This window comes from Mangifera indica, unplaced genomic scaffold (assembly GCF_011075055.1).
Source record: "Mangifera indica cultivar Alphonso unplaced genomic scaffold, CATAS_Mindica_2.1 Un_0016, whole genome shotgun sequence".
In the NCBI taxonomy this organism is placed as follows: domain Eukaryota; kingdom Viridiplantae; phylum Streptophyta; class Magnoliopsida; order Sapindales; family Anacardiaceae; genus Mangifera; species Mangifera indica.
This window is the reverse complement of record NW_025401108.1, coordinates 147,874-165,376: the sequence shown is the minus strand read 5'-3', so window position 1 is coordinate 165,376 and position 17,503 is coordinate 147,874. Positions and strand designations below refer to the sequence as shown.

At 34.5% G+C, this 17,503-nt stretch overlaps 2 protein-coding genes and 1 pseudogene across 3 annotated transcripts; 1 reads left to right on the top strand and 2 right to left on the bottom strand.

The window, feature by feature from the left end:
- The first annotated feature begins 1,701 nt into the window (after nt 1-1,701).
- On the top strand, nt 1,702-4,514 carry LOC123205798 (protein FLX-like 3). Of its 2 annotated transcripts, none has more exons than XM_044622840.1 (5): nt 1,702-1,847; nt 2,727-3,267; nt 3,416-3,561; nt 4,033-4,112; nt 4,214-4,514. In XM_044622840.1, the coding sequence occupies exons 2-5, from the start codon at nt 2,738-2,740 to the stop codon at nt 4,286-4,288; spliced, it is 831 nt and encodes a 276-aa protein (XP_044478775.1). In that variant the 5' UTR covers nt 1,702-1,847; nt 2,727-2,737; the 3' UTR covers nt 4,289-4,514. The 2 variants fall into 2 exon arrangements, with proteins under 2 accessions (XP_044478775.1, XP_044478774.1); XM_044622839.1 differs by having other exon boundaries at nt 1,714-1,914.
- Nucleotides 4,515-8,521: 4,007 nt separating this feature from the next.
- Nucleotides 8,522-10,931, bottom strand: LOC123205799 (calcineurin B-like protein 10). Its single transcript, XM_044622841.1, has 9 exons — nt 10,513-10,931; nt 10,134-10,302; nt 9,951-10,033; nt 9,612-9,671; nt 9,417-9,525; nt 9,267-9,319; nt 9,111-9,191; nt 8,924-9,036; nt 8,522-8,834 (listed from the first exon to the last, which is right to left on the bottom strand). Exons 1-9 carry the CDS (start codon nt 10,564-10,566, stop codon nt 8,780-8,782), a joined length of 777 nt encoding a protein of 258 aa, XP_044478776.1. The 5' UTR covers nt 10,567-10,931; the 3' UTR covers nt 8,522-8,779.
- Nucleotides 10,932-11,296: 365 nt separating this feature from the next.
- On the bottom strand, nt 11,297-14,659 carry LOC123205795 (annotated as a pseudogene).
- Between the last annotated feature and the right edge of the window lie 2,844 nt (nt 14,660-17,503).

The following is a 17,503-nucleotide window of genomic DNA, read 5'->3' as shown; positions in this document are numbered from 1 at the left end:
ATGATTTAGATTAATCAAATAAATCAACTAATAATCTTCAAACTAATTTTAATTAAATGGATCGCCATCTAAATTCCTTCTCATCAATCAAATATCACTAAAATAATTTTAAAAAATTATATGATCTCACTCAATAACCAATCAATCATTGTATCATCGATCCTTTTGATTAAAGTGATTTAGATGAATCAAATTAATCAACCAATAATCTTTGAAATAATTTCAATTAAATGCATTATCATTTAAATCTCTCCTCATCGATAAAATACCACTAAAATAATTATATAAAAAACAATATAATCTCGCTCATTGATAAATCAATCATCATATCATCTATTTATCAAAAAAATATTATCTAATGTTCATATATTAGCAACAAATAAAAACACTTTCAAATGACTTAATGGCCGAATGACTATTTCCCACCCAAGGTTTGATGTAAACTCAATTTTTTATTCATTAACTATAAAAAACTTAAATACTTATTCATCTGTTAAATTTTATTATTATTGTTAGAGGTAAAATTATTGTTTAATAAAAATATTTAAAAAAATTAAAAATTTATTACCTTTCTACCCTTAGATTTAAAAACTAACAAATTTTCTTATTTAAAGTTTGAAAAACTTACATTTCCCCCTAGGGTTTTTTTCAACGCTGACAGTCAGAGATGATGACAAATCAAGATAGTTTTTCATCCCCAAATGAAGACATGATTTGTCTTTTTCAAAGTCTTAGACGAAACTTCTTTGTTTGGAGACTAATGATTTGTCTTTATCGATTGATGATAACTGAAAATGGAGCACAATTGAGAGAGATACCAGGAGGGAGAGAGAACGTCATCGTCGCCATCTTCGACTGTAGGTAGTAGTGGCTAGAAAAGCCTTAGGGGGAAATGTTGATTTTTTAAATTTTGGGTGGGGGAAAATTTGTTAGATTTTTAAATTTAGAGGGGAAAATGTGATAAAATTTTAGGTTTTTAAAAATATTTTAGTAAATAACAAATTTACCCCTATAATAACATTAAAGTTTAATAGATGGATGAATATTTGAGTTTTTAATAGTTAACGAATGAAAGATTAGATTTGCATCAAACCTTTAATGGGAAACAGTCATTTGACCTAACTTAAACTGCATAAAAATTAATAAATCATATACAAATATTAATTAGTGTATTACCATAAGGGGGGTTTGATTTGAGCAATGTTTTATTATCAAAATAGAAAGATTACTTAGGAAAATTACTGGTATAAATGATTAATTTGTTTGATAAAATTTAGTAGGTATAAATAATTATTGTGTTTGGGTAAAAGATAATAAAAAAATACTAGTAAATTATTTTACTTAAATGTCATTGAATATAATTTATTTAAATATATTTATATTATTTATCATATTAATTAAAAATAAATTTATTTTTATCTAAAAAAATTAATAAATAATAATATAATTATAATAAAATCAAGATTATTTTGGTATTCTTTAAATACCTAAAGTGAAGTTGATAAACACATCGATATTAATAATAATAAAATATTACTGATAAATTAAATAAAAAAATAAAAAATAAATTACCAAAATAATATTTAAATACTGAAATTAAACGCCTTGAATGCAAGCGAACATTCTTACCGGCAAATTTATCAATGGGTAAATCTTTAAACGACACCGTTTCATATATTTTTTATATTTCTACATTCTGCTATCAAAAGCGCTCGCCACCGGAAATCAAAACCAGAAACAACATATCATCCGCTTTACTTCTTTTTAATTATGAAAATATTATTTAAACCCTGAAAAGAAAAATCCCAAAATATCACTGATAGTCTTTCTTCTCTCAATCGGGTTCGGTAACTATCATCTGTTTCAGAAGCTTTTAATATCGCTTCAGATTTTTTCAATTTTCACCTTGTTTTGGTACGCTTCCTCAATTAGGGTTTTCGGAATTGTAATTTTGTTATTTTGCTTTATTATTGGAAGTTTTTTAGCTGAATAAAAAATTAGTAGCTGAATTTGTTTATCTTAGTGTGACGAATTTAGTATGTTGGGCTTTTCGAGTTTCTCGGCAGCTTAAAAGTAATTAGGATTTATCTTAATTTTTTAATTATTAGATTTTTTTGGGTTTTTTCAATATTCGTGTGATGTTGATTATGTAATTTTGGTTTGTCTTTTTATTTTATTTTTCAGTAGAAGCGTAAATAAAATTGTGTGTACTGTTTTTGTTATTTTATAGTGAGAACCTTTTCATACAGGGAAAAAATATGTTATGAAAAGTTGGAGAATGTAAAATTTTTCAGTGGTGGGTTTTTGGCATATGATGGATATGGAGTTGTGTTGATTGTAGATAGGACTTTGTTGAAGTTTCTGCAGTTCTACTGCAACGTTTCATGAATTGCAATGTAATGGGTTTCTTTAAATCAGTTGGATTGTAGGGGACCTTTTATACCCACTCTGCGTATCATGATAATATATTTCATGAAACTTTTGAAGCAAGTTTGTGTTTCTTTACAATTGCAAGTTCTTTTAATTCTTGGCCCTCTTCTTTTGGTTGCAAGCATTCTAGAATCTAAGTTGATGTTAAGGCATTAGGAATGGCTTTAGTTTCTGTTTGAGTACATCACAGTAAGATTGTTAATTCTGTAAAAGCTTCTATAAAATTCCAATTTCCAGTTGGGAAAAGTCAGTGCAGATATTATGTTTCTGTGGTTTCATTTTTGATATTTATGCAGGGTAACACCAAATGGCTGGTAGAAATCGTATTCCTCGTGAAGCTTATAATGACCGACGTGGGTTCCCCCCTGAAAGAGCTTTCATTCGTGGCCCTCCTTTGCCACAGCCACGCCCCCATCCTGCTTTACTGGAGGAAGAACTTGAATTGCAGCATGCTGAAATCCAGAGACTCTTGAGTGATAACCGTCGGCTGGTTGAAGATCGAATGGCTATGCAGCGAGAACTTGCTGCTGCTAAGGAGGAGCTTCATCGAATGAATATGGTCATTGCTGAAATGCGTACAGAGCAAGAAGTGCACTTGAGGGAACTTGTGGAGAAAGGATTGAAGCTAGAAGCAGATCTTCGTGCAACTGAGCCTTTGAAAAAGGAGGCTGTACAACTCCGTTCTGAAATTCAAAAGCTGAATAATACTAGGAATGAACTCAGCGGACAAGTTCAGACCCTCCAGAAAGATCTTGCAAAATCGCAAGCTGATAATCAACAGATTCCTCGTTTACGGGCAGAAGTTGACGGCCTGCACCAGGAGCTTCTGCATGCTAGGTTTGTTTTTAAGTTTCCTTAGCCATATATTTATGTTTTCTTTTGCTCTTATGTATGAAACTGTCCTGCTCAGCACAAAGTGTTTTGTAGTACTTAACCGCAATCTTAAACTTGATCTTTTTGTTACTGAGAACTATCTTCTATGCAGAGCTGCTGCTGATTATGAAAAGAAAGCAAACATTGAGCTGGTAGAGCAGAGACAGGCAATGGAGAAGAATTTGGTTTCCATGGCTCGTGAAGTTGAAAAGTTACGTGCTGAACTTGCTAGCGTTGACAGTAGACCATGGGTTGCTGGTATGTCCTGTGTTTTATAGATGTTTCTCAAAGAAGAGTGTGTGTGTGTGTATTCTTTTGTAGCATCCGTTGAATTGTAGTATGATAGTGAAAAAGTTTGTCATAAGTATTCTACTTTTTTTTAAATACATGTTTCAATTTGCAAGTTAAATTAATTCTGAAGTTTCCCTTGTTGAGAATATGATCTGCTATGTCACCATATCAGGTATATCACTTTTTCATTGTTTCATCGTGTATCTATTATTTCAGCGTATACTATAGCCATGATTGGTTTTGGCCAATGAAAAGCTTTCTTCCTTTACAATTCAATTATCTTTGTGTTTGCTTTGTGTCATAATATTTCTTTCATGACCTTACTTGAAGTTCAGCACAAGAGATATTATACTGATAGTACCTGGTGGCTTCAATTTCCAAGGTTTCATTGTATTGTCATTTCTTCTAATCTCCTTATTCTGACTTGTGCTTGTCAAGGTGGACCATATGGGATGAATTTCAGCAGTTCAGAGGGGGCTTTTCCTGGTCCGTATGAAGATGGATATGCAGTTCATCGGGTATTTTTCATATTGATGTTCATATATAAATTTGGTATATTGGATTATCTTGCTAGATGTGCCTAATTTTGTTTTAACTGTGGTCCTATGCCATTTCTCAGGGTGTTACTGACAAAGGGCCTATCTATGGCCCGGGTCCGGTTTCATGGGAGAAACCTCGAATGAGTCGTCGTTAGGGTCTGGTTGCTTGTTGCTGGAATTGTGGAAATGCTAAGTTTGTCCATTTTGGTTGCCCCACCATGGAGTCCAAATTGTAAACCAGAAAGAAGTATAATCATGGTTTTTTTCATTCCATATAAATATCGATTTATATGAATGCAGTGCTAGTCACCCAAAACTGGATTCTATATGATTTTAATGTTGCTTTGCTTTAATTAATAGAGACCTTTGTTTTTCATTTCATACATGCATTATGATGTATTTATTTGGCTTTTAACTCTTAGTGGCTGGTTCTTTTTTATTCATCATATCTTATGATTCTTATTATTCTTGGCGCATTTGTTTGTTGATATATGCGTTAAACTTTGCAGAGAAGTTAGCAACTCTTAACTAGTGTGATCCTCTGTTTTTGCTGGAGTTTTCAGTTGGAGATATATGAACTCTTGGGATAAGGCAATTTGGTTGTAGTTATTGATATAAGGATGGCCTCTTTTGTGTATATGTGGAGAGAACATTCTTGACTTTCTATTAGGTGAGTGACTGAGTGGTGATAAAGATATCATGCATTAGATAGTAACTGTCCAGATTTTTTGTTATCCATATAAGATTCTCTGAGTTGGTTTCTGCTGGCTTTTATACCCATAGTCTTTAGGTTTCACCACTGTAGTGTGTGGACTGTGTGACCACAGTGGATTTTGACGGTTATTGAAATAAGGCACACCGATGGTCACCTATAAATGGAGTTCCAGAGTGAAGATTGCCTGTACTCACATTCATTGTGAAGTTCTTTTTAGTGGTGTTTGAAGAATAGAGGTTTACTTTTGGTGGTAGTATACGTATGGTGATTCATTGGAATTAAAATTTATTCTCCTGTTATGTGATTATTTTTTTACAATTGTAGGACTGTGTTACTGTTCTTGTCAAATTGATAATGTACTGAAGGGAAAGACCTTTGTATGATGTTAACCATGGGTTTTGGTTTCTTGGTGGAAAAAGTGTAACCTCAGGTGTACTTAGCATTATTTGTTGCTTCTGCCATCTAAATCGAGGAGTCAATTGTTGGGTCAACCAATTGCAAAATGTGTATGTTATCAGGTGAACGTGAAGGTCACTAGCTCATGACATAATTCATTACATGCTATTATTTTGGTTAATCTTTCCATCCAAGTTTATAGGAATTCTTGGAAATATATTACATCAGGGAGGGAGCCTCAAGGTTGTAATATTCCTTCCTGAAATTAGTATTGGAGGATAGCTTTAAAGTTTGATTATATTCTCTAGCCCAGATGGTTGGATTTGGTTTATAGCAACCATATGGTGGCAGGCTGGAGATGGAATATGCTTACTTGAAGAAAAGATTGTTCAGTGTTCAGAGGCACTAGATTATGAATATCCTTGTACTTCATTTATGTCCCTTCAAAAAGTTTCGGAAATTGGATGCGAACATCCAACACTTGGACATCAGATTTGGAGTATATCCTATGTCTTCCTTAATGAAGTTTCGTTTAGAGACCCCCATGAGGCTATGACTCTTGTTTTGGCGCAGATTTTCTAGTTCGTTTTATTCTTGGTTCTGCACTATTGTATATTGGTCAATATTTTGACCACTTATATCATATACGAAACTGCTTCTTTATATGTTGAGATGATCCTGGAGTTTCTGAAGGATGGTGGCATGCCAATGTTGCGAGAGACGGGCTTCTATATATCCTTTGTAGGTAGGTATTCTGTCTCTGTTATATGAGTTTTATGGATCTGGATATTGATATTATTTTCTGAGCTAAATTTTTAAATCAACATCATAGTATAGCATTATGCTGATTCAGTGACCCCTAGTTTCATTCTTTGATATCAATGTTTATCTTTCTCTAGATCCAATATGTGGGAAACTCACTTTGAAATAGGCTATAGCTACTTCATTGCAGTATCAGTTTTTTTCGGTTTTGGGAAGTTTTACTAGGCCACTTGGTTTCAGGTGTTGACATCCATTTGCTGAAGCCTATTCTGATAATAACTTCAACCAGTTTTTCTTCCTTTATCCATGTCAAGTTATTCGCAATTGCTCTTCATATTACTTTGACTAAGCAATGGGTAATCAGTTCATGATTGTGCTACTTAAGTCACAAATGATAAGCCAGGAGAGCTTTAGGATGTACAAGGATTCCGTTTTTATCTGTCTTACTGTTAACACTAAACTGTTGTATTGCTGCATGTACCAGAATTAAGAATGTTGGCATAGTGCTGAAATGTGACCACTCAGGATGATATAAGATCTTTCTGGGCCTAGTAAATGGTTGGATTCTTAGATATTTTAGATTTATGTGATTTTCACTTGAAAGGTCAATGTTCCTTATTTAGATATTAATTAGAATTTTGTATATTACCGTAATTGTATATTATATATGTTTCTTTAGAACAGGAAGATGATCACTCCTGACTGAAGAGGGAAAGTTCTGGACTTTAATGATATGAATGAGAAATCCTTTACACAAATTATAGAAGGTTGATTTAGCAATCCTCTACTTAGTTGAGTCATTTTCTACTTCTTGGGGCGCTTGAAATTTTCAAAAAACTCGTAAATGACAAAAGTTTTTCTATATAAAATATGTGGATAGCAGAGAAAGGTAGTGGAAACAATTCTGTTTTAGTCGTTTCTGTTTTGAAATGTTTAAGATTAGATCTTTAATGTTCTTATGGTATGAACAATCAAAAAGTGGTATCACTCATTGCAATGGTCCTTAATTAGGTAAAAGGAGGAAGCATTTGTTCAATTATATGTGTGTTATCTGTGACTCCAGGTTGATTAATTAGTTGGTACCAACTTAGGAGCATTTTAATTTGTAATGATATTGAATTTTTTTAGAGAGCTAACAAATTGGCTTACATGGATTTCTAGCAAATGTGAGGATAGAGCTGATTATGTTTGGTTTATAGTTTTCTGCCTTTTATCATTTATAGGGTTTAGAAGCGGTCTCCTGTGAAGATAAATATGGTGGACTCTGATTATATGAAGACCATGATTCTAAGTGTATCTGAAGAATTATTTTACTAGTGTCAGGGTAATGATTGACAGAGTGTAAGACTCTTTAGGAGTAGTTAATATTGCTTCCTTATGCTTTAATTGTGGTGCAGTGGTAGCAATAACGGTGTAAAGAGTTTGTCTCTTGGCCAACCTACTTGATCAATTAAAAATTATGGCTTTAACTAGAGACTGTTGACATGACAGTTAAATTAGGAGTATTGTCATTGCGATCATTCAGTATTTTCTTGTGTTTGCTGCTCTCACCATTATTTTAGTTGTTTATAACATTTCATAATATCTTTTCTAATGATTGAAAATTTTGTTTCATTCTTTTAGCTTAAGCTTTCTAAAATCATATTTTGCAGTCTGCTACTTCCTGGATATCGCCTGATTTTCTTATTAATGTTTTGCAGATGAGAAGGAAAGCTGCTGCTTTCGGTGAAAGGAAGTTAAGAATATCAGATTCCTACTACTTTGTTGGAGTAAGGGTGGTAATGAAAATGCTTTAGTCTCTGATTGTGTCATGGTTACATTCAGAAAGCATCAACACAAAAAATTCACTCAAACGGAATATCTGCGCTAACTTTAGGTTCAAAGAATGAAAATGGAAAAGTTCTCAGTTTATGGACCCTATTTAGTATTCAGGATCTCATGCGTACAAGCACCAGCACCATGAATGGTTGTATGTTAATAGCACTGAAACAAAGTGGACCTGGTTGAAAGAAGGAAATTCTGCAAGGACAATGCTAGACAAAACATTCTAATGCTCTGCAAGAAGTTGTCATGCTGAAGATCTACAAAAATAAGTCCTTTAACACTTCAAAGAGGGATGGTGAGTTTGAAGATTTATTCTATTAATCACCAATCTTTGGACTGCAAGTGATGGTTGATAGCTTCATGTCATGCTTATTGGTTTTAACAATGGCCAATTTTTCCATTGACATTAGCCTTGCTAGAGTGAGAGACAGAGAAGGGGGGAAAATGAAAGTGGATCCCGTTCTTTGTTTGGCAGTTTCTCCTTTCCGAATTTAGTTTGATTTATGGGCACCATATAAAGATTATTTCAGCACATTATCTGCTATTGCTTTGCTTATCATTTCAAAACAAGTAGTCTGAGAAAGGGTTACTAATCATTTCGCAAAGCCAGATGGGACAAGCTCCATGTTGTATTGTGAGAATGCGCACTTGAATTCAACGGTCTTCATAGGCATTCAGAGAGAACTGAATATGTGAAATCTCAAAAAAATGTGACTAGAATTTTGTTGAAGTTGATTACATGATGATGGCAATACAAGGCATTGTAATACAGAGATGCAGCGGGTGTGAAGCCCACCTGAATGTCTCATATAATGCCTCAAGGCATTGTAATACAGAGATGCAGCGGGTGTGAAGCCCACCTGAATGACTCATATAATGCCTCCATGGTAATCTGAAAGCATTTCTGAACATGTGACCACAATAAGAAGAGAGCTGCATGCCCAGATCCTCAGTCATCAACTTCAGTGCTGAATATAAAGCTTGGAAACACTGTGGTGATCTCCCTGAAAGATTAAGAGAATGCATCGTGATATTCATGAAAAATAAAGATCAAAGATGATTCAAGGTCAAGAAAAATGGAAGAAAGGTGTACTTCAAATAGGGGAGAGTCATGTTCTTTATAAGCGAGGGATGCTTGAAAACGAAATTCCTCCATTCTTCCTTGTTAATTTTGCCATCCCTATCAACATCAGCTTCAATAAATGTCTGTCAAAAGAAGTAAGTCAAAAGGAGTTTATATAAAAGCTTCAAGAACGAGATACAACATGAAAATCTCTTGCCCTGCTGATGATAGCTTCAAGGGATTCATTTGAAAGCTGCACACCAGACTCCTGCAGGATGGCAACTACCATTTGCTTGACCTGAAATAGCATGAAACAATTTGATTCTGCATGCCAAACAAGAGTTATTTGTGAAGAAAATCAACCAGCACTCACTTCTTCCGGCTCGATATATCCAGAATCTCTCAAATCATAGAGTCTAAATGAAACTGCATGGAAGGCAAGGGGAAAAAGAAACCAATTTGTTTTATCTCTGCCTTACAAGTCTAAAAAGTGCAAAATATGAATGGCTTCTTCAACACTTACAATCAATTTTCTTATCTATAGAGGTACAAGGATGAAAGATGGCAAGTGCATGGACAAACTCGTCAAATTCTATAAAACCATTTTTCCTCTCATCAAATAGATCAAATACCTGCAAGGAATTGAATATCATAGAGGAGATAGATGAAACATAAAGCGAAAAATAAACTAAAAGCTGTTGCTGGGGGTATACCATACCCTATCCAGGAACAGATTCTCCCCAGCTGAAGTTTGGAGCAATGCCAATCGAAGCTCTTCCTTCAAATCAGAAACAAAGAGGTTGATAAAATCTAGGGAGACTAACAGTTGATGTTTTATCAATATGTACAATTACTGCAACAGCATTCAAGCATATAACATAATATTCTTCGGTAAATTTGCTACTGGAATGGGATCCATTTTTGGATGAGAAAGTCCCAGATAAAAAAGGGTGTGTTTTAGGTTTCCAGATTATAGGCAATTCCTCGGAGTAAAACTAAATCCAGATGCCTTATTTTCAGATTTGCCCACATAAAACACGAAAAAGATTTATGTTACCTTGTGAATTAGCCCATCATCAATGATGGAACTGCTCAACTTCTTGAATAATTCGTGCAGAGCCTCCACCTCGTTTATACTGACTGCAACAACATGCCCGTAGAAAAACCCCAAACCTCTCATTATCAAAGCAGAATAAATACGCCAATATAATATAACTATTTGTGCATGTGTTATACGAACATGGGGATTCATCAGCAAGGCGAGCAAAATCACTGAATGAGTATTGACGCTTGAGTGTACGGTGGTGATCAAAGCAACCGGCTAAGCAGAAGATCACTTCCTCTATAAAGTTTATCAAAGCCATTAACACACCACACAGCTTGTTGCTTATATTTAGAGAGCTTGATTCCTTATGAATACACATCCAATTCAAACAAAAATACAAACCCAAAGTTAGATTACCTTAACAAATACTGATTTTTCTCAGTTTGGTGGGTGAAAAAACCAGACTCTGTATTATAGCTTTAAGCTTTTTCATGTTTTTTCATGAACCCAGCAGAGGGAAACCAGAAAGAAAGACAAAAATTGAAGTGAGAAGTTATTTAGAGAAAGGGATTACCAATGAAGAGCTCATTGAAGGGTTCATTTCTGCTTCAAGTATGTAATATTTCATCTCTATCTTTGTGCAAGAGTAATACTTTTAGCAACCACTCAATAACTATCATAATAGTTCTGCAAGGAACACCTCGTCACATGCATGAACAGAGAGATAATGTTTAGCGTGAAAGAGAGAAATTCTTCAAGATTGAAAGTCTAATTTAGTCTATGATTCATCCATCAACTGTTTCAGAAATTTTCTGGATTGGGTTTTTGCTTCAAACTTTCCAGATGGCCTGCATATAATTCATCCTGAAAAACTACGTCTAACATTCTTATTTCAAATTTTCTATCCAATTGACCCACATCACATGAATGAATGATTTTGTTAAGAACTCCAACTGGGTCCTCAAATATAGGCCAGATAAGATAAGACTGGACGAAGATCGGTAGAAAGGAATATGCCATAATTAAAATAATTAGATGCTTGTCATAATGTAATTGGTAACCATGATTAGCCTGATGCTATTAAACTAATGAATTTAGGATTTTAATTATTATGGTGGAAGCTGCTGACGTCCATCGAGTGTCTTGTAGGAGATCGTTATAAAAAAGATGACTACTACTGCTATTTTGATTTTATTATGACAAATGGTTCTATAAAGATTAGATCGAAGTAGTATTTCATTGCTGGGGCCATGTCAAAGTTGTCTTTACTTAGTGAGGTTTCAACCAGCCTGGCTAGTTTTGGATAATTTTGTAAGCTTGTGATTCAGCAATAAGAGTTGGGGAAGCTGTTTTTTGTTCAATAAAGGAAATAAAGAGAACTTTTTTACTGTTAATAATACGATGAGAAAATCCTTTGTCTAGTAAATGTACATAACCTGGAAATAAAAGAGTAATATTAAACGTATCTTGTTTTGGGTACCTAATTAAATACAAATAATGTGTAGATATTATTTCATAATTAATTTAAAATCTCCGATTAAAATAGATGATATACATGTACATTCTGATTATAGCATCATTATGTGGGAAAAATAGGAGGCGACACTTTTGATCTCTTTCCCTTTACTAAAGCTTTTGTATCAGGAAAAAGCTACCAGCATCAGCAAGATCCTCAACTAAGCCATCCTGGGTTACATTCACAGGGTAAGTTACAAGCTCTGCACACCTTCCATGTCTATCACTTCTTCGCCACTATAAATTTTCCACATATGCTCTCCTATTGAACATGTTTTCTTTACACATTCCAGAGTTTGAGGTTCTTGAAACAATATATCAGCAACTCCTGTGTGCTCATACCACAGTGACAATCTGTATGCATGGATATCTCCATGACTTGGCTTGTTTTGATCTCTATTTCTGGGCTGTAGGTAGCACCTCATTGCAGTTTCTGTGTCTCTCTGTCCATCCATGGATTTTTGGTTCACATTTGCTGATTCTATCAGAAAGTATGCATCAGCCACTGAAAAAAAATACAAAGTCAAGAAAGCAAAGCTTGTTTAGTTCTTATACACAAGAATAAATCTGGCGAGAAAATAAAAAAAAAATTCAATACCTATCTTAGCTTTGAGTGCACATACATCATGAACGTCCTATGCTTCTGAGCATTCCAATAATGTGTCCAGGGATGAGGAGAATATGGAGGCACAAACTCTCCATTGCTCTTCTCTTCCCTGTTTCCATGGCAGAAGAAGTTCAAATAATCTCTAGGATGACCCTTCTCACCACTTTGTTTTATAGCTTCTCCAATCAATTGATGCATCATTTTCATTGTTTCTCTAGTTCACTGCAATATATCCTGAACAGGTTCACTCTCAGGCTGTTCTTCAGGCCACAATGGAATTAATATGTGCACTACAAACCTCTCCTTTGCCTTAATCTTACTCACCACCTTAAGCGCTGTCTCAATAGGAATCAAATTTCTGCAGCCACTCTGCTTATCTTTCTCCCAGAAATGGCATCCTCCAATGAAGTATAGAATCTGAATGTATATAAACCTCTCGGTGCGCCTTATTGCATTGACATAAGCTTCATGTATGCTTTGCTCTACAGTTACGTTTTTAGCTATTTGGGAAGCTGAGACATGATCAATTGATCTGAACACTTGCACCTTCTTGTTTCTTCCATTGGAAATGCTTGAAATCGAAGCAACATTAGAATGGCAAACAAGATTCAGAATGCTGCTAATGAGGATTAATAAAGAAGGATTACATTGTTTGGTCTACCTTTGCTCAATTTTTGTTAGTACATCCCAAGAAGCCTCACCAGTGATACAAGCATGAACATCATGCCATGGCTTTCTTGGCCCTCCTTTGTGAAGGCTAGCACCGGCGATATTTATTTGATAGAAATCAAAATAGTGTAATTCTTTGTCAACAGCGTGTAACGAGGAATGATTTTCTGTGTCATTGTCTAAGCCACCAACAAAGCTCATGATTTCTCTGTCACTGAAAGAATTTGGTGCTCTAGTGTCACTGTCTACAGTTAGTCCTTTGGTGGTGAGCAAATCGAGTGGGGAAATTGTCGTGTAATCTAGGACATGATTTGCATATAATTTTAGTGTGCTTTAATTAAGCAAATGCATCTTCACCATGAGCTCTCATCACCCCTTGGTTAGGGACTTTTCATCCTCCCAAAGCTTGATTCTCACAGCTACACCTTCCTCAGCTTTATTTTTCAGCAATTCACCAAACTTCACTCCTTTTGTATATGGGATATTGGTTTCAGGATTGCAAACCTGCACAAAACAATGCATGTTAGATTCCATGATGAAGCAATGGAACAATGAAGTCGGCTGCTGAAAAGATTCTGAAGTTTTGAAGATGGTTTAAGTGCAGAAAAATTGAAGCTGATGTGGATTATTTTTTGCAGCCTTAACATGAAGACAGACTTCCTTAACCTTTTTGTAATGCTTTTTGCTAGAATGCAATTGTAGTAGTTATGTTTAGGGTACTTTGATAAGGTTTGGTCAGCTTGTAAGAAAACATGTGGATAAACTTAATTTAAGCTGCTATTGTAAGTGATGTAAATATAAATGTATGGAAAAGTAAAGAAATTAATCATCACTAGAGCAAAACTCTTCCATTCGTGCTCTCTAATTTCTCTCCTCTGTTTTTACATTTTTCTTGTTCTCCTTGTAGACAACTATCTCCACTGAAAATCAATATTCCGAACCCCGGAAAGAAAAAAAGAAAAAATTGTGTGCATAAGAACACACTGTCTTGTCTAACCAAGGCTTGCGAGGGTTTGCTTTTGAATTTATGCAAGCTTGCTTCATCTGAAGCGTGTCTAGTTAGTTATGGAGACCCAAGCTTTAAAAGTTGAATCTCATACTCATTCACTAGATGATATAATGTGATGAACAAACCCACGTTAGGAACACAAGTAATAAATAATAATAATAATGTCTGATGATAGATATTAGTTTACCAGAGCCATCTTGGGATTGAGGGACCAGACTGCAATGTAATCAAATGCTTGGCACCTTCAATGGCCCTGTAAACATCCTCCCATAATTTTCCTGGAGAGCCACAGAGATCAAATGGAGGCTGAGATGCAGAGAAATGGTGAGCATCATGATACAGTTTGACATGGCAATTAGATCTCTGAGGGAATGTAGCATTCCTCAGGCCTTGGAATTCACCATTTTCAATAACTGTTCCCCAGGTCGGGTAAAATGCTGCCGGTTTGAACCATAACATGAACCTGAGCTTGAGCTCTTGGCTCAGCTTTCCATTCAACATTACCAGAGGGAAAAACCCACTAATCAAACTCGCCTCATGGAGCATCTCATGAGCTTGGATATGGAGTTTTCCCAAGTTGAACACTTCGTTGTCAAAGTAATTAATGGTGATGGTTGAATCACCGGAATGAGCACATAGTATTCGGAAGGTTAGTAGTTTCAAACTCTGTCTTGCTCGTGGCTCGTCTTTGCCACCTTCTTATTGTCTTCTTGAATGTCACATAACTAGGCTTCCCATTCGCAACAATACACTGCAAAACACATCCATTAAACGATAACTAATCTTTATTAATGCATAAAAGTATAACAGAATGACTTGAGAAAATCCACTTACGTTGAAGGGAAATGAAGGGGGGTATGGTGTGGCATAAAAAATGGTTGCTTCAAGTGTTCCACGGAGGAATTTAAGCTTGGCCTACATCTTTTTTTTTTTTTTTCTTGGGTAATTAAGTATGTATATTAAAAGGAAAAACAGCGAGACCTCAAAAGAAGACTCAAACATAACCTACGGTCGTCCTTTCAAAGGGAAGCCACACAAGCAAAAACCAGGCTTACTCAAAAAACAAATCACCAGTCTCTTCTTGAATGTCTATCATGGTATCAACCATGATAGGTTCAAGAAGAGATACAAAATACACAAGTCAAAGTCTAAAATTACACGTCTAATAGTAAGCCTGAGATGGTAATCAAAATTAAACAAAAAAATATCCATACAATTCGGATGAGTAAGAAGCCATGATTTCCAATAGCGGAGGAAGCTATGAACTAAGCATTGAGAACGGGAACACCAACCAAAAGCCAAATGCCAAACTAGAGTGAAGAGCAAAAGGCTGATCACAAAGGTGAAACTAACCAGCTGCAAGAGAGAACTGGGGCAGTAGATCAGAGGGGAAAAAATCCTTTTGTTGCCTGTGACAAAAGAGCCCCAAAAGAACTTGCCACAAGGAAGATAGGGGAGATACAGCAGAAAGAGACCCGGGAGAAGGTTGCAACAGCCAATTGGAAAGTGGACTCTTCTATAGCAGAAAAACCAACTAAGCAGATATCTGGACTCTGAAACGATCAGCAGGACAAGAAAGTCAAGGTGGCTGAAACTGGATCTGACTTGGATTCTGACTGGAAGAGAGGCGCAGCAGAAACACTCAGCAGGCTGGAATTGCAGCATGAATGGAAAACTTGGAATGTATCGGCGTTTGGAGAAACTTATTGAAGTAATTTTATATGTTAAGTTTTAGACTTAGAGGCAACCTTTAAGTCTTGTCACAAGTTTTCACGTCAAAGTTGAAGTTTCTTATGCACAGATTACACTTCTCCTCAAACAATGGAATTTTGTAGTTTCATTCCATTGGATTGTCCTTGTTATTTCGCAGGTCAATTAATTAGCCAGGGGATCTTCATAGATTCAGGGCTAACCAGACTGATGAAATCATCAAATAAACTAGTATGAACTTGTTAGTTACAAGTTTAATTCTTGCATAACATGAAACTCGGAAACCCAAATATGCTTTAGAAATAGTTGCAGAGTCTCTTTTTGTCAATCTCTATTAATAGAATTTGTTACCATCAAAGGTGAGTGGGCATGATTACCCTAATTTCATATAGGAAATAATTGTTGTCTTTCATGCTCCTGATTAACAAAGTTTGATGAGAGATTTTTCCAACTATTTTGGAACCAAATGGTGCCAAAAGACTTGTTCCCACCTAAGGTTAAGTGTAATTCCAAGCTCACACTCTCAAACTTTCAAAAATCCAAAGTCCCACTCACAAGAAAAATTCTGCTAAAAAACTCAATTAAAATTAAGGGCAAAACAATTATTTAACAAAAAAATTAGTCTTTGTCTCAAGTCCGATGAACTACCATTTTTTATGATGTTGTTATTTAACATTATGTACAAATAAAAAAAAAATTGTCATTTAACAAAACTAATTATTCTGAGATGAAGATACTTCAACAAAGATAATTTTGTCTTTATTGGAGGAAATCAGTTTTTTTGGACGATTTCAAAACCCTAGAGAAGAAATTGCCACTTTTCAAATTTTGGGTAAGAAAAAATTGTTAGTTTTTAAACTGAGAGAGAAAATTTAATAAAACTTTAGTTTTAATTTTTTTTTGGTTAAATGCCCATTTCACTTTTAACTTTAATTGAGTTTTTTAATAAAATTTTGTTTATTGATGGGAATTTTGTTCGTAGTGTCCCGAGACTAACATATATGATTGATGATGCACAATGGAAGACAACGGGTGGAGGATGAACGAAATCAATAATGAACGAATTCTCTTTGTTCAATTTTGATGTTGTTTCTTGATGATGGATGAAATTGACAGTCTCTAGAGGGCGAGAGAGCACTAGAGAGGAAGAGAGTGACCACGACAGAAAAACTTATCAAAAAAATTTTAAAAAAAAAATTAAAACCTAATTGTCACTTTTCAAACTTTGGTAAAGAAATTGTGAGATTCTCAAATTAAGAGATAAAATGTGATAAAAATTTAGTTTCTAAAATTTTTTAATTAAATGATAATTTTACACTAATATTTGTAAGAGTTTAAGTTTTTGAAAGTTTAAAAGTATCAGTTTAAGATTACACTTAACCTTGGGTAGGAAGAACTCTTCTGGCCCATCGTAAAATATTAATTAATCTGATATGCATTAGCAAATAGAAAAGTATAAAGAAAACCCGACATGCCTAGTATAAAGTATCAATCAATCCTCTAAGCATTAGTGTCTAAAAAAATATTAATTAACTCCCTTATTCCTCTTACTATCAAATATTATTTACCCTTTTGACGGAAGTTTGGCAAGTAAATTTATATTTTACCCATAAATTTGCTTACCTAAAAAATTATATTTTGCCAATTTTATGTCATAATCACGATTGGGGGTGTGATTTTTCCAATGAGCAATGCTATGTGTATCCAATTTAGTACACAATTCATGTACATAATAATGTGTCATAATGCAATTAGGTAATTTTAAAACATGTGTCATCATATGATAAAAAAAATCTAATCACATGATGACACCTCATCTGTGTACATAAATTATGTATCAAAATTAGGTACACATAGTTTTATTGTTTTCCAATAGCTGAGAATACTAGGTATATCAATGCTAACAATGTGATTTGCTCATTTCTATGTTGAATCTCTCATTTTTTACGAAAAAACAAACCCTTGCCCTTTCTAAATCACTTTTAATATATATATATATATATATATATATATATATATATATATATATATATATATATATATATAACAATTTTT